The sequence below is a fragment of the Oratosquilla oratoria genome, chromosome 5 (genome assembly GCF_046742065.1).
Source record: "Oratosquilla oratoria isolate Oo_2021 chromosome 5, ASM4674206v1, whole genome shotgun sequence".
NCBI lineage: Eukaryota > Metazoa > Arthropoda > Malacostraca > Stomatopoda > Squillidae > Oratosquilla > Oratosquilla oratoria.
In genome coordinates, this window is record NC_134781.1 from 38,312,066 (window position 1) to 38,334,603 (window position 22,538).

At 39.4% G+C, this 22,538-nt stretch overlaps 1 protein-coding gene across 6 annotated transcripts in view; it reads left to right on the top strand.

The window, feature by feature from the left end:
* The window catches only part of Ars2 (arsenic resistance protein 2), a 314,986-nt gene that overhangs the window by 261,826 nt on the left and 30,622 nt on the right, over positions 1–22,538 (top strand). For 4 of the 6 annotated variants that reach the window (XM_076185179.1, XM_076185183.1, XM_076185182.1 and 1 more), the window contains exons 17-18: positions 18,633–18,782; positions 19,027–19,142. In XM_076185179.1, the coding sequence (XP_076041294.1) occupies positions 18,633–18,782; positions 19,027–19,096 (220 nt within the window). In that variant the 3' untranslated portion in view covers positions 19,097–19,142. Of the gene's footprint in view, positions 1–18,632; positions 18,783–19,026; positions 19,175–22,538 lie in introns of all 6 variants that reach the window. The other 2 variants (XR_012966393.1, XM_076185184.1) reach the window with 2 other exon arrangements.

The window sequence follows — 22,538 nt, forward strand, 5'->3', positions numbered from 1 at the left end:
TAATCTGTTCAAGTTTTTAACTCTGCTGAAATGGCAACTTCAGTGAAACTTATTAGATATTAAAATCAGTGAACTTGAAAAAAAAACATAAACCAAAATACATCAGAATTAATGAAGTGAAAAAACCATAATAATCAATTGCTATACCAGGCAAGCCACGCCACTTCAAAGCATTAAGACAGTGGAATGCTCACAGCACCAAAACAAAAACAAGCCACTCGACCTATACATGAGGTATATGGAAAATTCTAGAATTTTGGGCCAAAAATGGGGGGTCGACCTTTACACGAGATCGACCTATAGACGAGTATATACGGTATTCTTTTTCAAGTCTCTTCTGTAACTGTCCTTCTTTAGCTTCTTTTTGTGTCCTCTTGTTTCTCTTCTGTTCCACTTTAATAAGTAGTCTCTATCAAGAATTTCCATCCCTTTCACAATTCTGAAAATGGTCAGCAAATCGCCTCTTTCTCTTCTCTGTTCTAGTGTTGACATATGTAATTTCTCCAATCTTTGTATGTAAGATTTGACAGTATAGGTGCCATTTTTGTCGCTCCTCTTTGGATTCTTTCTAATTTTCTTATGTTATTCTTTGTGCTAGGTACCCATAGTGTTACAGCATATTCTAGTTTAGGTCTTATCAGTGTAACAACTATTTTCTTTACCATCTCCTCATCTATGTAGTCAAAGGCCATTTTCATTAATCTCAATAAGTTATAAGTCTCTCCAAATAATTTATTGACATGTTTATCAGGTGTCAAGTTGCGTGAGACAATTACTCCTAGGTCCCTTTCTGAATTGACTTTTTTGTTTCCAATTTTATACTGTCCCGATACTCTGTTTTTACTTTTTCCAAATTCCGTTATGCTACATTTTTTAATGTTGAAGTTCATCTCACTTCTCTGACTCCATTCCCATATTTTGTCTTGGTCATCTTGCAGTGATCTGCAATCTTCTGGTCTTACTCTCATGAGTAATTTGGCATCATCAGCAAAGAAGTTCATGTAACAATTTACTCCCTCATCCATATAATTTATATATATGGCAAACATTGAAGGAGCCAATACAGAGCCTTGCGGGACACCACTTTTCACATCTTCCCAGTTCGAATTTTTGTCTCTAAGTACCACTCTCATTTTTCTCCCAGTTAGGAAATCATTCATTCCAGCAGTTTACCTTGTATTCCTCCTATTATTTCAATTTTTCTTGTTAATTTTTTATGTGGTACTTTGTCAAATGCCTTCTGCAAATCCAAGGAGGCGCAATCTGCCCATCCATCTCTTTCCTGTATTGTCTCAATTAATCTCGAGTAAAAGCAGGTTAGGTTTGTGGTGCACAATCTGCCACTTATAAAGCCAAATTTTTGGGGTTTATTATTTTATTTTCTTCCAAGTGTTTGGTCCATTTGTTTGTGACCTTTTCACATATTTTTGCTACTGTGCTTGTAAGGGATACAGGTCTGAAGTTTGTAGGATCTTCCTTATTTCTTCCTTTATATATTGGTACTATGTTTGCATCTTTCCAATCTTGCGGAACCTTTCCCTCTGGGTGAGAAGTCTTGTGAGAATCTTGTATAGTTTATCTGTCAGATTGTCTATACACTCCATGATCCAATTTACAATTCCATCTGGTCCATGCGATTTCCTGACATCTAGGTTTTTTGTCTGGTCTCTTATTTCTTTTCGTGTTACCTTTATTTATTTCATCATGGGTGATCTTCTTTGTTGTCCATCTTCCCAAGATTGTGAGCTCTCAAGTGTAAAAACAGACCTGAAATGTCTGATCATAACTTCTGCCGTCTCTGTGTCGTCTATATACTCTTTATCTCCTTCACGCAATTTCACTATTTCATGTTTATCCCTTGTGGTGGGGGTAAAAGAATACTGCCCCCAAGTATTTCCACTTGGATCATAAGAGGCGAGAAAAACGGGATGGTTATTGTAACCAGGCATCCTTCTCCCTGCAGCCCCAAAGGGGACATTCCTAAAACAAGTAAAGGCATAAGAGGGTCTAGGAGTTTTCCAACCAGCACCCTAAGGTTTGGGTCTTTTAATGTGCATAGATGTGGTACAGATGAGAGTAAAAGGGAAGAGATAGGTAGTATGTTTGTGAGAAGAAAGATGGATATGTTGTCTTTGTGTGAAACTAAGTTGGGAGGGAAGAGTGAGTGTGAGTTTGGGAGTGTAATTGGAGGTTATCAGGAGTGAAGAGAGGACAAGGGAGAGAAGGGGTGGCTATACTAATAAGTGAAGAGATAGGTAAACATGTAGTGGAGTGGAAGGAGGTTTCCTCAAGGATAATGTGGATGAAGGTAAAACTGGGAAAGGAGATGTGGGTTTTTGTAAGTGCATATTGGTCTGGTAGTGAGAAGAATGTAGAAGAAAGGTAGGCTTTTTGGATACATTTAAATGAGTGTATAAATTGATTAGGGAGGAACATCAATGTAGTAGTACTGGGAGACCTTAACCCTTTCCATACGGTGACGCCTACGTCGGCGTCATGAGGAGCAAGTGGGTACGCGAGGATGCCGATGTCGGCGTCTTGGTTATATTTATTGTAGTTGTACCTGCGTGACCCCCATACTCTGTAAACTGGCATCATCACATTTTCTATGGTTATCAAAATTCATGGGTGAAAGAGAGAATGATCGATACAGCTGTAACTTTATTTGTTATAATGCAAGTATTATGACGCAACATCGTATGTCTGGCAGCTAATGCTGCCCGCGAGATTTTGGCCTGACATGAAGTGGTTAAAGCTAGGGTAGGAAATGAACCAATTGACAGAGTGGTTGGGAAATGTGGAGTTCCAGAAAAGATTCATAGTGGAGAGTTGATGGTGGAGATGTGTCTAGAGAGTTGATGATAGCAAATAGTGTTTCTGAAGAAAGTCAAGCATAAGTACACATGGGAGAGGGTGGTGGATGGAAGGGTGGTAGATAGTGTTAATGGACTATGTAGTGGTAGATAGAGTGTTAATGGACTATGTAGTGGTAGATAGGAGTATAATAGGAAGAGTTAAGGATGTACATGTGCTAAGAGGAGAGGGGGGGGGAATATCAGATCATTTTTTGGTGGAAGGTAAGTTGAGAGTGGAGGATAGATGGAGAAAGAGGAAAAGGACAAAAGGTAGGGAGGTACTTAGAGTGAACTCTTTAGATGAAAAGGAAAAGGAGAAGGAGTACAAGAAGAAATTGAAGGAGTAGGAGGGAGTGAAGGATAGAGTAGAGCTAGGTGTGGAGGAGGAATGGGGATGGTTCAAGGAGGGAGTCACAAAGTGTGCAAAGATGGTGTGTGGAACAAGAAGGACGGGAGGAAATAGAAGAAAGGGTAGCGAATGGTGGGATGAGGAAACAAGGTTGTAGAAGAGAAGAAGCACTTTCACATATTGGTTACAAAAGAGGACAATGGAGTCATATGAGAGGTACAAAGAAAAGAAAAGAGAAGTAAAGCAAAAGCCAAAGGAGGCAAACAGGAGAGCAGATGTGAAATGGGATAAGAGTATGACAGAAAATTTTGAAAATAATAAAAGATGATTTGGAAAGAAATTAAGAGAGGAAGAGGAGGCAAATCAAGTAGAGAAAAGGTAAAAGGTGCAGATGGAGAGATGATAATGGAAGAGAAGGCAGTAAGGGGAAGATGGGCAGAGTATTTTAAGGAGTTGCTTAATGTGAAGGAGGATAGGGAGGGAAGGATAGTTGCAGTGGGAATTGGTAAGAAAATAACCATGATGGGTGAGGAAAATGGAGGAGAAATAAGGAAGGATGAAGTGAAGGCAGTTAAGATGATGAGAGCAGGTAAGGCACCTGGTCTGGATGGATGCCATGCAGAATATCCCAAAAAAAGGAGGTACAGTGATGGTGGACTGGCTGGTGAGGTTATTTAATGTTTGCTGGAAAGAGGATAGTGCTGAAGGACTGGGGAAATGCCTGTGTAGTTCCACTTTGCAAGGGAAAAGGGGACAAGTGTGAATGTAGTAGTTTCAGAGGGATTAGCTTGATAAGTGTAGTTGGGAAGGCTTATGGGAGGATCATGATTGAGAGGATTAGGAGAGGAACAGAGGGAGTAACTGGTGAGGAACAGTGTGGAGTTAGGACAGGTAGAGGTTGTGTAGATCAGATTTTTGTGGTAAGACAGATATGCGAGAAAGCTATAGGAAAAGGTAAGGATGTCTTTTGGGCTTTTATGGATCTAGAAAAGGCTTATGACAGGGTAGACAGGAAGTCACTGTGGGAAGTTATGCAGATGTACGGGATAGGAGGAAAGCTTCTAGGAGCTATCAAGAGTTTTTACGAGAGTAGTAGAGCATGTGTCAGGATTAAAAATGGAGAGAGTGAGTGGTTCGAGGTAAAGGTGGGACTTTGTCAGGGGTGTGTTATGTCGCCCTGGCTTTTCAATCTTTCATGGATGGGGTGGTGCGAGAGGTAAATGCAAGGGTAGTGGGTCAGGGATTGGAGATGGTTTAAGAAAATGGAGAAAAGTGGGAGGTGAGCCAGCTGTTGTTTGCTGACGACACTGTGCTTGTAGTATGATCAGAGGAGGGACTGAGGAAGTTGGTGACAGAGTTTGGGAGACTGTGTGAAAGAAAAAAGTTGAAGATAAATGTGGGTAAAAGTAAGGTGATGAGATGTACAAGTGGTGAAAATGGGAGCTGACTGGAAGCGAGCATTAAAGGAGAGAGACTGGAGGTAGTGGATAGCTTTAGATACTTGGATGGAAATGTGGAAGGAAAGGGTGGAGTGAAGGTGGAGGTAGAATGTTGATTGAGAGAAGCGAGTAAATGCCTTGGTGGATTTAAAAGTATAATGAGGAACAGACATTTGGAAATGAAGGCTAAGAGGAGACTGTATGGAGTGATTGTGCTAACAGCACTGTATGGGGCAGAAACATGGAACATTAGAGAGGAAGAGAAAAGGAGTTTGTGTTTGAGATGAGGTGTCAGAGAAGTACGATGGGGGTTACCAGGCTGGATAGAGTGAGAAATGAGGAGGTGAGGAGGAGAACAGGGGTGGTAAAGGAGTTGGGAGATAGTGTTGATGAAAGAGTATTAGTATAGGTTGGACACATGGAATGAGTGAAGAAAGACTAGTAAAAGAGGTATGGAAAGCAGATGTGGAGGGAGTGAACATGAGGGGGCTTCCTAGGATGAGATGGATGGATGGGGTGAAGGTGGCTTTGGGGAAGAGAGGAATGTCTGTTGAGGAAGGACAGGAGAGGACAGAAGATAGGGGTGAATGGAGAATGGTTGTATATGGATGATGCTGTGATGCATGAGGTGGAATGGGTGAGGGGATGGGGGGTGAGGTAGTATGTGTGAGAAAAATTTGATGCAGCCCGAAGGGATTTCTCCCTGTCTTCTCCGTTTCTGCATGGGGGGGGGGGGATGGAGAGGGGGGTTGCCGATTTAATGAAGCGGCCTTGCTGTGGAAGTGCTGTGTCTTGCAACACTGCCTTTGACCTAGGGCAGTCAACAGGATGCAGGGATGACCTGTCATCCAGGAGGTGCCAAGATAAGAGGGAGGGTGGAGGGGAGTGGAGTGTATTTAGGGATGGAATGGGTGGGAATGATTTTTATGCCTTTTTCTTTTTGGCTATCTCCATTGTAAGGGGGAAAGAGCCATGGTATATGTATGTATGTATGTTTATCCTTTAGTTTTTCATTTATATATAGAATTGTTTAGGGTGATCCTTACATTTGTGTATAATATCTTTCATAATTTCATTTTCCTTTCCTGTTTATGTTCACATATTTGTTCCTAAGTTTTATATGTTTACCATTTGGATTTATATATATATATATATATATATATATATATATCTTTTTTCCATCTTTTCCAAGCTTTGCCTCTCCTGGCTCAAGCCTCACTACACCCTTTGTTAAACCAACACTTTATGTAGATATCTTTTTGTTTCTTTTTTTGGTACATATTTGTTAATTCCTTCTTTGTACTTTTCTTTGAATATGTTCCATTTGTCTTCCATCTTTATTTCCCATTTCGAGAATTTATCCCAGTTTGTGTTTTGGAATTTTTTTCTTAATTTTACAAAAGTCCGATTTGTTGTACATTAATCTTCCTTCCCTATGTTTGTCATTCCTATCTACATCGTTCTGTTCTTTTAATTCAAACTCTATTAGTATATAGTCGCTCTTTCCAATTGGTGTTTTATATTCCATTTTGTTCACAATATCTGGTTCAGAAGTTAATATTAAGTCTAGTTTCAACGGTTCCTCATTGTTTCTATATCTAGTATTTTCCTTAACCCATTGTGTCAGGGTGTATTCGATGGTCATATCTAGTAGAATGTTGATCCAAAATTTATCTCCCCCCTTTAACTATCATTTCTTCCCAGATTATGTCTTTTGCATGAAAATCGCCCATGGTTACTATGTTTCCACCCTCTTTCAGTAACTCGTTTAGCACGATCATTGTGTCTTCCAGTAATTTAGAATGTTCGCTGTACAAACATGCATAGGTTTTTGGTGGTACATACACTGCTACAAATTTTCTGCTTTTTATCTTTTTTGTTTGCAATTTTGATCATAATAAATTCTGCATTGCCTTGGCCTTCAATAATCTTTACATTTAGACCCTTTTTGGTCAATATCATAACACCTACTCCTTGCTCCTCTGTTCTATTTTTCACCCAGTGGTTGTATAGACCATGTCCCACTATGCATGTTAACCCCTTCCATACGGTGCCGCCTACGTAGGCGTCATGAGGAGCAAGTGGATTCGCGACGCTGCCATATCGGCGTCTTGATTATATTTATTGTAGTCGCTCCTGTGTTTTTACATTCTCCCAAATGTGCCCTAAATCCCATTATCTGTGGTTTTCAAAATTCGCGGGTGAAAGAGAGAACGATCGATATAAGCGGTGACTATATTTTATGATGCGAGTATTATTACGACACTTCATACGGCTGGCATTGGCTGCTGCCCGCGAGATTTAAGTCCGGAGTGAAGTGGTTAATAGAGATCCTTTCAATTTTGTCTCCGCTATTCCCATAATGATGGGTTTTTCTCTTTCTAGATAATCATTTAGTTAATTGATTCCAGAGATCATGCCATCGATATTTGTGTATGCCACTTTTTGTTTCATATTTTCCCTTCTATTTTGGTTTAAGTTTCCATTTTTCTGATGTACCATTTTTTCAGTCTCAAGTCCAGCACTCTCCAAAAAAAAATCGTTTTTTTCCATCTCTGTTCTCTTCTCATTTCTATCATTGGCTTCAATTGTAAGAACTTTATCTTTCTCTTTTTCCTCATCACTCATTTTCTTTTGTATCCATATATGTTTGAATTTCTCGCTGTTTGCCAGTTTAACTGCTCTCAATGATACCTCCTCGGCTATCATTTAAGTTAGTTTTATTTTCAGAGGGTTTTTTTTCTGCTATCCTATGGATTTTGTTGATTTCTTTATTGAAATTTTGTCCTTCATCCTGTATTTCAGAATTTCCCTACCTATTTCCTTCTCTTTTTCTCTCTGGTATTGATACATATGTTTTTCCTGGATACCATGGACCACAATGCACTTACCTTTGTCAACTGTATCTCTCACCAAATTTTCCTTTTCTTTAATTACCTTCATAACTGTTTCTTTTGTATTTTCCTCCATCTGCTTTTGTAATGTTTCTCTAAAGAATATTTTTTTATTTTAATGTTCTTATTTCCATTGATTTTTTTTTGTTTTAATTAGTTCTGTTTCTTTGACACTTCCACCTCTCTGGTCACTACTTGTAATTGCTCTTTGACCTCTTTTTTTTTTTTCAGTTCATTTTTATTTTTGTCCTCATTTTTCATTCCCTTGTGTTCTCTTTTAAGGATTTCAATTTCACTCTTTAGGTCACTTCATTCTTTAATTCCCTATGAGTGCATGGAGGATTTAGGGAGAAATATCAATGTAATAGTACTGGGAGACCTTAATTCATAATCATATCACTCACTGCTCCATTAACCACTTCAGTACGGAACTTAAATCTCGCGGGCAGCAGCCAATGCCAGCCGTATGACGTGTCGTAATAATACTCGCATCATAAAATATAGTCACGGCTTATATCGATCGTTCTCTCTTTCACCCGCGAATTTTGAAAACCACAGAGAATGGGATTCAGGGCGCATTTGGGAGAATGTAAAAACACAGGGGCGACTACAATAAATATAATCAAGACGCCGATATGGCAGCGTCGCGAATCCACTTGCTCCTCATGATGCCTACGTGTGCGGCACCGTATGGAAGGGGTTAACACACTGAAAGACAACACACTGCTGCATGCCAGACCCCCTGATATCCACCCTTCTGAATCCTCTCTCCCACGAAAGGACAGAGTCCACTTGGCCAGACTGCGGTGCGGTCACCACCCAGCACTTCTAAGCTACCAGAAGAGGCTGGATGACCGCATTGTGAACAGCTGCCCAGGATGTAACACTTCACCCCATACCATACAACACATAATGGAAGACTGCATTATACACAATCATGCACGCAAACAACACAACATACGCTCTATAAAGGATTTGTGGGAAAACCCAGTTTCAGCTATGGCATTCCTTGGGGAGACGGGACTGCTCGGACAGACAGTCTAGGGAACGACAACAACAACAACAACAACAACTCCCTTACCACCCCCGTTCTCCTCCCCACCACCTCATTTCTCACTATCCAGCTTAGTAACCCCTATCATACTTCTCAGACACCTCATCTCAAACACATTCAAACTCCTCTCTTGTTCCATGTTTCTGCCCCATACAGTGCTGTTGGCACAATCACTCCTTCATACAATCTCCTCTTAGCCTCCATTCCCAATATCTATTTCTCATTACGTTTTTTAATCCACCAAGGCATCTACTCGCTTCTCTCAATTTACATTCTACCTTTACCACTCTTTCCTTTCCTGCCACATTTGCACCCAAGTATCTAAAACTATCCACTTCCTCCAGTCTCTCTCCTTTAATACTCACTTCCAGTCTCCTGCCAATTTCTCCCCTTGTACATCTACCTTACTTTTACCCACATTTATCTTCAACTTCCTTCTTTCACACACTTTCCCAAACTCTGTCACTAACTTCCTCAATCCCTCCTCTGATCCTGCTACAAGCACAGTGTCATCTGCAAACAACAGCTGGCTCACCTCCCACTTTTCTCCATTTTCTGTAACCATCTCCAATCCCTGACCCACCACCCTTGCAGTTACCTCTCGCACCATCCTATCCAGGTTTAAATTGAACAGCCAGGGTGACATAACACATCCCTGATGAAGTTCCACCTTTACCTCAAACCACCCACTCTCTCCATTTCTAATCCTAACACATGCTGTACTACTCTTGTAAAAAATCTTGACAGCTCCTAAAAGCTTTACTCCTATCCCGTATATCTGCAATACCTTCCACAGTGCCTTCCTGTCTACCCTGTCATAAGCCTTTTCCAGATCCATAAAAACCCAAAAAACATCCTTACCTTTTCCTATAGCTTTCTCACACATCTGTCTTACCACAAAAATCTGATCTACATAGCCCCTACCTGTCCTAAACCCACATTGTTCCTCACCAATGACTCCCTCTGTTCCTCTCCTAATCCTCTTAATCAAGACCCATATGCCTTCCCAACTACACTTAACAAGCTAATCCCTCTGAAATTACTGCACTCACACTTGTCCCCTTTTCCCTTGTAAAGTGGAACTATACAGGCACTCATCCAGTCCTCCGGCACTCTACCCTCTCTTAATCAAACATTAAATAACCTCACCAACCAGTCCACCATAAGTGTACCTCCTTTTTTCAGATATACTGCATGACATCCATCCAGACCAGGTGCCTTTTCTGCTTTCATCTTCTTAACTGCCTTCATTCTTCCTTATTTCTCCTCCATTTTCCTCGCTCATCACTGTCATTTTCTTAGCACTTCCCACTGCAACTACCTTTCCCTCCCTATCCTCCTTCACATTTAGCAATTTCCTTAAATATTCTGCCCATCTTCCTCTTACTGCCTTCTCTTTCAATATCATCTCTCCATATGCACCTTTTACCTTTTTGTCTACTTGATTTGCCTCCTCTTCCTCTCTTAATTTCTTTCCAAAACACCTTTTTATTACTTTCAAAATTTTCTGTCATACTCTTTCCCCATTTGACATGTCCTCTTTGCCACCTTTATCTTATGCTATACTTCTCTTTTCTTTGTACCTCTCACATGATTCCCTTGTCCTATTTTGTAACCAGTCTGTGAAAGCTGGGTTCTCCTCTTCTACAACCTTCTTTTCTTCCCCATCCCACCACTCGCTACCCTTCCTTCTATTTCCTCCCGCCCTCCTTGTTCCATCTTTGCACACCTTGTGACTCCCTCCTTGAGCCATCCCCATTCCTCCTCCACTCCTAGTTCTACTCCATCCTTCACTCCCACTCCTCTCTCAGCTGCTTCTTGTACTCCTTCTCCTTTTCTTTCTCATTTAAGCAGTTCACTCTAAGCACTTCTGTACCTTTTGTCCTTTTCTTCTTTCTCCATCTATCTTCCACTCTCAACTTACCTTCCACCAGAAAATGAACTGATATTCCCCCAGTCTCACCCCTTAGAACATGTACACCCTTTACTCTTCCTATTATAATCCCATCTACCACTTTATAGTCCATTAACGCTCTATCTACAACCCTTCCATCCACCACCCTCTCCCATGTGTACTTATGCTTGACTTTCTTCCTAAACATTGTATGCTATCATCAACTCTCTAGACACATCTCCACCATCAACTCTCCACTAAAATTCTTTCCTGGGACTCCACACTTCCCAACCACTCAGTTTATTGGTTTATTTCCTACCCTAGCATTAAGGTCTCCCAGTACTACTACTATGTAGTAGATTTGTTGTAATTTTTTATATTCTTTTTTGTATTAGGTGGCCATAGTGTGGCAGCATACTCTAATCTTGGTCTTATCAATGTAACTAATATTTTCTTTACCATTTCTTCATCCAAGTAGTCAAAGGCCATTTTCATTGATCCTGGTTTCTTCGATTATTTTGTTAATATATTTGTCTGGTGCCATGTCACTGGTGATAGTTACTCCTTCGTCCCTTTCAGAGTTAACTTTTTTAACTTCCTTTATACCAATCTTATATTGTCCCGATATTCCATTTTTACATACATATACCAAGGCTTTTTCCCCCTTACAAGGGAGGTAGCCAAAAAGAAAAAGGCATAAAATCATTCCCACCCATTCCATCCCTAAAAAACACTACACTCCACTCTCCCTCCCATCTTAGCACCTCCTGGATGACGGGTCATCCCTGCACCTTGTCCACTGCCCTGGGTCAGAGGCAATGTCGCAAGGCACAGCACATCCATAGCAAGGCCACTTCATTAAATCAGCGACCCCCCCTCTCCGTCCCCCCATGCATAAAAGGAGAAGATTTATAATATTTGTTCATAATTTCAGCTATTTCTACATCTATATATTTTTACTTTGTCCAAATTCCATTATACTACATTTGTTGATGTTTAAGTTCACTTTCCACTTTTGAATCCTTTCACAGACTTTATCCAGGTCTTTTTGTAGTGACTTACAATCTTCCTCTGTACTTACTCTCTAGTAATTTTGCATCTGCAAAGTTCATATAACATTCCACACCTTCATCCATGTCATATATATATATATGGCAAACATTATCGGAGCCAATACAGAACCTTGTGGGACTCCACTTATCATGTCTTCCCGGGTCAAGTTCTTGTCTCTAAGTTACCACCCTCATTTTTCCCCTGTTCAAGAAGTCTCTCATCCATTCCAATAAAGTTCTTTGTACTCCACCTTTTGTTTCAATTTTTCTTAGTAGCTTTTTGTGTGGTACTTTATCAAATGCTTTTTGTAGATTTAAGAAGGTACAATCTGCCCATCTGCCCCTTTCTTGTATTATTTCTATTAGCCTCGAGTAAAAGCAAATAAAATTTGTGGCACATGATCTTCCACATCTAAATCCAAATTGTTTTGGATTTAGTATGTTATATTCTAAATTTTAATCCATCCACTTTCGATAAGTTTTTCACATTTTTGCTTCTGTACTTGTAAGGGAGACTGGTCTATAGTTAGTTGGATTTTCCTTGTCCCCTCATTTGTATATTGGTACAATATTTGCATTTTTCCAATCTTGTGATATTTTTGCTTCTTTGAGTGAGAAATCAATTATCTTGTGTATTTTGTCTGTTAGTTCACCTATACATTCTCTCAATATCCAATGTGCAATTCCATCCAGCCCTTGTGAATTTATGACATCAAGGGTATTTTATTTGGTCCCTTGTTTCCTTCTGTGTCAGTTATTTCTTTTATTGGGGGAATCTTTCTGTCCTTCCCAATTTTGTGTATTTTCAATTGTGAATACAGATTTAAAATGTTTATAATTTCAGCCATTTCTACATCTATACATTATTCCCTTGACACAGTTTCATTATTTCATGTTTATCTTTTAGTTTATCATTCACATACATATAATAGTTTAGGTTGGTCCTTGCATTTTTCTATTATGTCATTTTCATAGTGTCTCTTTTCTTCCCTGCATATTTTTACATATTCATTTCTTAGTTTGATGTATATTTGTCACTTTCCCCCTCCCCCCTTTTTTTTGGGGGGGTTAGATATAATTCAGGATGAGAAATGAAATGTAATGTCAGAAAAAATCTTTGTTTATATTACCAAGTGTTGTTTTACATTACAAAAGGCTGATTGTTAAGGATTTCTGGCTATGAAAGTATGTAATTCAACTTGGAAATTTGACCAGGATGAAACAGAGGCCAAAATAAAAATGTTGAACAGTGGAGGTAAGTGAATTTGCAACAAAGTTAAAATTGTGGAGGAATTTGATAGGAAGTAGTGAGGGGAGCAGAATTTCTCATCAGAAATATAGGTGAGGAGCATATACTATGAGGCATGTTGCTGTGACTGAAGCTGTTACCTTTGCCTTGTACTTGGACTGTTGAAGGAGGTAACAGTCATTGCTGGGAATCAGAGAGAAGTGCAAAAATCAAACACACAACTAAGATGGGAGTCCAGCACATTTCCAAGTGCATCACCTGTGTCACTAAATGTTTCATAACTGTTGGATAGCAGGAAGACTACATTACTTCATGGAAGGTATGCCAGGAACATGGCATAGGGCTAGGGAAACTTGTGTGGGAAATTGATGCAACTGATCAGACAGACAATGTTTGTTAGGTCATTATAGAAGGAATTGCTTCCATCCAGTAGATATAATGTTTGAGTCTAAAATTTTAGCAATTGAGGTAATCAGCAAGTCACAGAGGTTAGCAGGGAAAGAAAAATTTAAATATATTTAGATTAGGGAAGATGTAACTGAAAATGAATGAAAAAATACAGCAACTTTTAAAGGAAACCAGGAACAAAAATTAAAAGGAAGGTGAAAGAAAAAAAACGTTTTTCAGGTTAGGTCACAATCAGTATCAATATTGTTTTGAAAATGACTATAGGGCAATATAGTATAAAAACACTACAAGTAGAAAGTGGCCAATACTTACTCTCCTACTCCGCTGGTCTTCGGGGCCACTGGGTGATTCATAACCACTTTTGAAATGTCTCGCCATGTCTTTCTGTCCTGTGCCACCTCCTTTTATTCCTGTTCTATTCCGCATATCTTCTCATCTTCTTCAACTCATCTCCTCCAGTCTTTTCTAGGTCGTCCAAGTGGTCATCTTCCACGCACTCCACTATTGAGCACTTTCTTTGGCCATCTATCTTCTTGCATCCATGTAATATGTCCTGCCCATTTCAATCTTTTTAATCTTATTACATTTTTAACATGGGGTTGTTTTGTTTATTCTTGAATTTCCCAGTTGTCTTATTCTATATTCTTGCCTTTCGTTGTCATACACGGGTCCTAAAATTCTACATAAAACTTATTTTCAAGAACTTCAAACTTCTCCATAGCTTTTGTAAGGGCCCATGTTTCGCAGTCGTACAGTATGACTGGTCTCACTATTGAGTTGTAGTGTCTCAGTTTTGTTGTTCTTGAAATTGACCTTTTTCTTTTCTTCTTCTTCTTCTTCTTCTTCGATTTCCTGCTCCGATTCTGGCTTCCACTTCCTGTTTCATTCTTCTGTCACTGGTCACCTTTACTCCAAAGTATTTAAAATCTTGAACACTCTCTATGTCCATCCCTGCAATCAATCCCCTTTCTGGCAAATTAGACTCTCTTGCTATCTTCATTATCTTTGTCTTGCTCTCATTGATCTTGAGTCCAACACTTTCTGCAGCTTCTTTAAAGAGTGCCGCCAGGTTTCCCAATTCTGTTTGATTCTCTATCATGATGTCAATGTCGTCAGCATATGGTAATAGTTTTATGGTTATATCTTCCAATTTTATTCCTTTGTCTCACCCATTCATACTACCTCTGATTATTTTTTTCCCATTCCCAGATTAAATAACAGTGGTGAGAGTATATAGTAGGAGAGTACCAATGTGGTTTTAGAAGAGGGAGGTCAACAACAAATAGTTTTTGTTATAAGACAACTAATAGAAAAGTATTGGGAATATGATAGGGAGCAATTGCACCTGTTCATCGATTTCAAACAGGCTTATAATAGAGTGAGCAGAACATCTCTATGGAAAATAATGGAAGAATTAGGAGTAAAACTACATCACCTTTTCAGATAGGAGATGGCCTAAAACAAGAAAGTGGCCAATGCTAATGTAAATGGTTTACTTGATGGAGAAGTAGGAAATGGAATTCAATATCTCAAATTACAGTGTATTAAATGTAGGACTACAAAACCCAGCTAATAGGTATAGCTTAGATAATGCTATATTAGAGAAAACAGAATATGAACAGGACTTTGGAGCCTGAGTCCTGACCTTAAATCCAGGAAACAGTGCATTAGTGCCAGGAACAGGGTTAACAAGGCAGATTTTTGTGAGGACAGTTACAAACTAAAGTGTAGAGGTAATCTTTAACTATATGGCAATAGACCAGTGGTTCTTAAACTTTTTCAGTGCCTGTACTCCTTGATTATCTCAAAAAAAAATTCATACCCCATCCAATATAAATACAATGCAAACATATGGAAAGGATTAGTGATACAAACCTTGCTGAGAAATTACTAGATATATTCAATTACTGAACAAAGGTACTTCTTTATTTCAAATTAGAAATGTCAATTAGTAAGATACAATGAATGCACATTATGCTTTCTCTTGGTAAATATACAGTACCATTGCACTGGCTATCATGTCTTGTACCACCAGGATTAAGGTTTTGTAACCCTTTGGGGTTCAGATACCACTGCAATAGACCCACTCTTTACTATGCAGTACAGTTTTGGTCTTTGTCCTATAGAATGGATCTTCATTATGGTACAAAGAATGACCTAAATGATACAAGGGCTTAGAAATTTACCAAAGACAGATGTAGGCACTATAACTTACACTGGAAAAACGAAGAGTGTGGGGCGATCTGATAGAGGAGATGAAATGTAGGTTTAAGAAAAAAAAATAGATAAGAATTGGTTTACCAGTAGTGGTTAATGAATGGAATAGACTTAATAATCATGTAGTGAGCACTGAAATGATTGGTTGTTTTAAGAGGAAGTTTGATAAACTTATGGATAGGGATGATAGGTGGTAATGAATGTGGAACTGCCTGGTATTGGCCTTGTGGCCTCTTGTAATCTCTTTCATTCTTATATTCTTAAAAGCTTTTGACAAAGTACTACACAAAAGATTGATATGGAAGTTGGAAAATATAGTAAGCTGTAGAAGGATCACACATAAATGGTAAAAGACTTTTTAAGTATTCTATAATAAAGTAGTAGCCTTTGTCTGTTCATGAACTCCTCCTAGGGTTTTGGAGATAGACCCCCATACATACATACACCAAGGCTTTTTCCCCCTTACAAGGGAGGTAGCCAAAAAGGAAAAGGCATAAAATCATTCCCACCCATTCCATCCCTGAATACACTCCACACCCCTCCACCCTCCCTCTATCTTAGCACCTCCTGAATGACGGGTCATCCCTGCACCTTGTCCACTGCCCTGGGTCAGAAGCAGTGTCACAAGACACAGTACATCCACAGCAAGGCCGCTTCATTAAATCGGCGTCCCCCCCTCTCCGTCCCCCCATGCATAAAAGGAGAAGATGGGGAGAAATCCCTTTGGGCTGCGTCAAATTTTGCTCCACACATACTACCTCACCCCCATCCCCCCCCCCCCATTCCACCTCATGCATCACAACATCATCCATATTCAACCATTCTCCATTCACCCCTGTCTTCTGTCCTCTCCCGTCCTTCCTCAACAGACATTCCCCTCATCCCCAAAGCCCCCTTCACCCCATCCAGCCACCTCATGTTCACTCCCTCCAAACCGCTTTCCATACCTCTTTTACTAGTCTTTCTTCACTAATTCTTTCCATGTATCCAAACCATCCTAATACTCTTTCATCAACCCTATTTCCCAATTCCCTTTCCACCCCTGTTCTCCTCCTCACCTCCTCATTTCTCACTCTATCTAGCCTAGTAACACCCATCATACTTCTCAGACACCTCATCTCAAACATATTCACACTCCTTCTCTCTTCCTCTCTTATGTTCCATGTTTCTGCCCCATACAGTCTCCTCTTAGCATACATTCCCAAATGTCTATTCCTCATTACACTCTTCAATCCACCAAGGCATTTACTTGCTTCTCTCAATCTACATTCTACCTCCACCTTCACTCCACCTTTTCCTGCCACATTTGCACCCAAGTATCTAAAACTATCCACTTCCTCCAGTTGCTCTCCCTTAATGCTCACTTCCAGTCTACTGCCACTTTCACCCCTTGTACATCTCATCATCTTTCTTTTACCCACATTTATCTTTAGCTTTCTTCTATCACATACTCTCCCAAACTCTGTCACCAACTTCCTCAATCCCTCCTCCGATCCTGCCACAAGCGCAGTGTCGTCAGCAAACAACAGCTGGTTCACCTCCCACTTTTCTCCATTTTCTTTAACCATCTCCAATCCCTGACCCACTACCCTTCCATTTACCTCTCGCACTACCCCATCCATGTATAAGTTGAACAGCCAGGGCGACATAACGCATCCTTGATGAAGTCCCACCTTTACCTCGAACCACTCACTCTCTCCATTTCTAATCCTGACACAAGCTCTACTACTCTCATAAAAACTCTTGACAGCTCCTAGAAGCTTTCCTCTTATCCCCTATATCTGCATAACGTCCCACAGTGCCTTTCCCATAACCATATATATTCTGATACCCTATCACTCCAGGTACTTGGATAACTATATTTCATTAAAATATATATATATATATATATATATATTTTTTTTTTTTTTTTTTTTTTTTTTTTTTTTGTGTCCCTTTAACATGCATAGCATTTTTGTGACAAAAATTACCATGATTAAACAAGCTATTGTATCTGTTCATAAACATTATTTATATTTGTGAAATTAATGTTGCCACAAACTATGATAGCCTTTGTAAGGAGAAAGCATGTAAATGTAAAATAATAGTATAATTTTGCCAAATATTAAAATATTGGTTATTTTTATTTTACTTTTTTTGTGGACGGTAATATACTTGAGTTCAAAGATTATTAAAGGTTGGTTAATTTCTTCTCTTACAGCCGAGTGTATTTTATTTCCAAAGGGCATCTCCCTCCTCAAATTGTTTTTTTCTTACTTTCTTAACATTTTATTTGTTACCTTTTCCATTGAGTTATATTGATACATGTAACTTTTCTCCTCAAATTCTATCAAAATTAAAATGATCATCATTTGCCCACAGCAAAACGCGGGTAATTTGGCTAGTAGAAGTATAAAACAGTAGTGAGAGATGAAAAGTTGGACTGGAGAAAAATGGCTAGTGAATATCACAGGACTGTTCTGGTTCCTATAATGTTCTCTCCTGTTATGTTCTTCATAGAACTGGCAATAAGTCATGTTTGAAATGCCCAAGTCTTTTCCTCTCTTGCCTCAACCCCCCCCCTTTTTTTTTTTTTTTTTTTTTTTTTTTTTTTTTTCCACATTGGTATCTCCTTCTCCCACCCCATTCATAAATGTATGGATTGTCATTAAATCTTCAAATTAGTTCCAAGGTCTCTTTTGATTTCAAATGTTTTTCCACTACTTTTTCATATAGAGTAACAAGTAGCCTCATCATCTTCCTAATCCTCCTGCTCCTCATTAATGACAGATACAGTTTCACTCCCAGTGCAGGACAGTAGTTCATGAAAATTTTTATGGAGGGATTGTAGATGTAGCCTCACCCTGTTCCTCCTCCTCCTGCTCCTCATTAATGACATGGATACATCTTCACACTCAGTGCAGGGGTATAGTGTATGAAAAATTTTGTTGGGGGCTAGTAGAGGAACTGACATTATTGAAAAGCTATCATGTAGTTTAGGGCATTATGTATAGTTGGCAATCATGGAATAAAAATATGGGCGGGAGCTAGAACCTACCTGCAGGAAGTATGACCCTGCTGTGTAAGTTTATGTTATGGCTTCAGGGCTGCTGCCAGCAACTATGAGGTCATTGTTCATTGAAGCAACTATTTGATTTATTGTACAAAATATATGAAATAATTATTGGATATAGGATAAATGGTAATAATAGGTGTATCCATTTATGATTCCTTCTGAACAGGTATGGATATGGAAGTTATGGCAGCCGTTATCCAACAGCAGCTGGTTATGGCAGCTATGGAAGCAGTTATCCAAAAGATTACTACAGTGGTCGAGTTGACCCATATGCTCGTGACCCATACCAGAGACCACGAGCCACATATAGATCAAGGTAAATCATTGTTTAGGTATACCCTTAGATATTATCGAGGATACAGCTAAAAGGTTTATGTAAGCGTAAGTTGTTTGACAGTTAAAGATGTGTGTGCATTTATCCCATTCTGTCACTGCTTGTGAAGAAATTGCATTCTTCATTGATGAGCTCAGATAATTTAGTTGTATTTGTATGAGGGAAGACAATCGGTAATGTGAGTCACCAGCCAGAAGCACAACTGAGTTGATCTTTGTTTTTGTAGGTCTGGTGACCAGCGAGAAGTCATTGGCTACCATGATTTGGATGCCCCAGATGATACAGATCTGTTTTAGGCGCCACACCCCACCATGAGACTGTGCACAACGCAACTGCTGCAAGGTTCTAGCTTAGCTGTCATGTTACAACTCTTGGTAACTTGGACTTTCCCTGTTGTAGATACAGCTTTCCAGTTGACAGCTCACTTGTTCACCTTAATTTTTAAAAAAGCAGTTCTTCTGTTACCAAGAGGAATATCACTATGGAGTTGCTGAAATGTGAATCATTTCATTCAACGTCATAGTCATATTTGGAAGATAATATTTCTTTTGCACACTTATTTATGTTCAAGTAAAGTAATAGATACTTTGTATAAGCATTTAAGAAATATTTTAGAAATATTACTTTCTTGTAACATAATAGCTAAACTAGTCCTTTCATGTCAATCAATATACAGAGTTTGGTTTCTCAAGTTTCATATGGCACATGAATACAATATGGAAATTCATTTGTAATGAGAGATCCCCCTGTATATTGGTTTGTAGTTCTCATAAAAGTTAGACATGTTCTGCAGCTCCTTGGTCGAAAATTATAATGTGTACATTACACATCCTAATTGCCATACATACTCAGAAAAAAAACCCTTCCCTATTGTTTGTTTGTGTGTGCGTGTGTGTATTTACCTAGTTTCTTATGGGAAGGGGAACTATACTTCGTGGTGTCCCGTCTTTGTATCTTGCAGTACCTAGTTTGTTCATAAATTTATATATGGTTTTTGAACAAACTATTGTTTTGTCCAATTTGTTCCAGACATCCACCACTCTGTGTGGAAAGCTGTTCTTTTTCAGGTCCCTTCTATAACTTCCTTTTTGAGTTTCTTTTCATGTCCTCTTGTATTTCTCTTATCCCAGTTTAGTAAATGTTCTCTATCAAGGACTTCCAAAGTCAGTAATTCCAGCTTTGACAATCTCTCCTCATATGACAGTTTTGAAAATGTTGGGGCCATCTTCATAATTGCTCTGGATTCTTTCAATTTTCTTTATTTTCTTTTTAGTACTGAGTGTCCATAGTGTCGCTGCATACTCCAGTATTGGCTGTATCAGTGTTACTAGTATTTTCTTCACCATTTCTTCGTCCAAGTAGGTAAAGGCCACCTTTATTGATCTTAGCAAGTTGTAGGTTTCTCCAACAATTTTATCTGTTTATCAGGAGTCGTGTGTTTTGTGATAATTACCACCAGGTCTTTTTCAGAACTCTCTTTACTTCCTTTGTTCTGATTTTTTATTTATTTATTTTTTCTCTCCCAAATTCCATTATGCTATATTTCTTTATGTTGAAGGCCATGCCCCACTTCTGACTCCATTCCCAAACCATGATTAAATCTCTCTGTAGTGACTCACACTCTGTTTCTGTACTTTCCTCATCAGTTTTGCATCATCTGCAAAGAAGTTCGTGTAACATTTTACACCCTCATCCATGTCATTTACATATAGCAAACATTATCAGAGCCAGTATTGATCCCAGTGGGACACCACAAATCACTTCTTCCTAAGTAGAACTCTTATCTCTGACCACTATTCTCATTTTTCTTTCATGCAAGAAATCCTCTATCCATTTCAATAGTTTTCCTTGTATCCCTCCTATGGTTTCCAGTTTTCTTTATTTTTTGTGTGGCACAAGGTAAAGGAGGCAAAGAGGAGTGCAGATGTGAAATGGGGTAAGAGTATGACAGAAAATTTTGAAAGTAATAAGATATTTTGGAAAGAAATTAAAAGAGGAAGAGGAGGCGAATCAAGTAGAGAAGAAAAGGTAAGAGGTGCACATAGAGAGATGATAATGGAAGAAAAGGCAGTAAGGGGAAGATGGGCAGATTATTTTAGGGAGTTGCTAAATGTGAAGGAGGATAGGGAGGGAAAGATAGTGGCAGTGGGAAGTGCTAAGAAAATGACCATGATGAGTGAGGAAAATGGAGGAGAAATAAGTAAGGATGAAGTGAAGGCAGTTATTAAGATAAGGCACCTGGTCTGGATGGATGCCATGCAGAATTTCTAAAAAAAAAAAAAATGAGGAGGTACAGTGATGGTGAACTGGCTGATGAGATTATTTAATGTTTGCTGGAGAGAGGGTAGAGTGCCGGAGGACTGTAGGAGTGCCTGTATAGTTCCACTTTACAAGGGAAAAGGGGACAAGTGTGAGTGTAGTAGTTTCAGAGAGATTAGAGGATTAGGAGAGGAACAGAGGGAGTAATTGGCGAGGAACAGTGTGGATTTAGGACAGGCAGAGGTTGTGTAGATCAGATTTTTGTGGTAAGACAGATATATGAGAAACCTATAGGAAAAGGTAAGGATATTATTTGGGCTTTTATGGATTTGGAAAAGGCTTATGACAGGGAAGACAGGAAGGCACTGTGGGAGGTATTGCAGATATACGGGATAGGAGGAAAGCTTTTAGGAGCTGTCAAGAGTTTTTACAAGAGTAGTAGAGCATGTGTCAGGATTAGAAATGGAGAGAGTGTGTGGTTTGAGGTAAAGGTGGGACTTCATCAGGGATGTGTTATGTCGCCCTGGCTGTTCAACTTGTACATGGATGGGGTGGTGCGAGAGGTAAATATAAGGGTGGTGGGTCAGGGATTGGAGAATTTTAAAGAAAATGGAGCCAGCAGTTATTTACTGATGACACTGCGCTTGTAGCAGGATCAGAAGAGGAATTAAGGAAGTTAGTGGGAGAGAGTGTGAAAGAAGAAAGTTGAAGATAAATGTGGGTAAAAGTAAGATGATGAGATGTACAAGGGGTGAAAGTGGCAGCAGACTGGAAGTGAGTATTAACCACTTCAGTACGGGACTTAAATCTCGCGGGCAGCAGCCAATGCCAGCCGTATGACGTAACGAAATAATATTCGCATCATAAAATATAGTCGCCGCTTATATCGATCGTTCTCTCTTTCACCCGCGAATTTTGAAAACCACAGAGAATGGGATTCAGGGCGCATTTGGGAGAATGTAAAAACACAGGGTCGACTACAATAAATATAATCAAGACGCCGATATGGCAGCGTCACGAATCCACTTGCTCCTCATGACGCCTACGTGTGCGGCACCGTATGGAAGGGGTTAACCCCTTCCATACGGTGTCGCATACGTAGGTGTCATGAGGAGCAAGTGGATGCGCGAGGCTGCCATATCGGCATCTTGATTATATTTATTGTAGTTGCCCCTCCGTAATGACATACTCTCTAAACTGTCTGTAATCACATTTTCTATGGTTATCAAAATTCACGGGTGAAAGAGAGAACGATCGATATAAGCGGTGACTATATTTTATGATGCGAGTATTATTACGACACGTCGTACGGCTGGCATCGGCTGCTGCCCGCGAGATTTAAGGCCCGTACTGAAGAGGTTAAGGGAGAGCGACTGGAGGAAGTGGATAGTTTTAGGTACTTGGGTACGAATGTGGCAGGAAAGGGTGGAATGGAGGTAGAATGTAGATTGAGAGAAGAGAGGAAATGCCTTGGTGGAT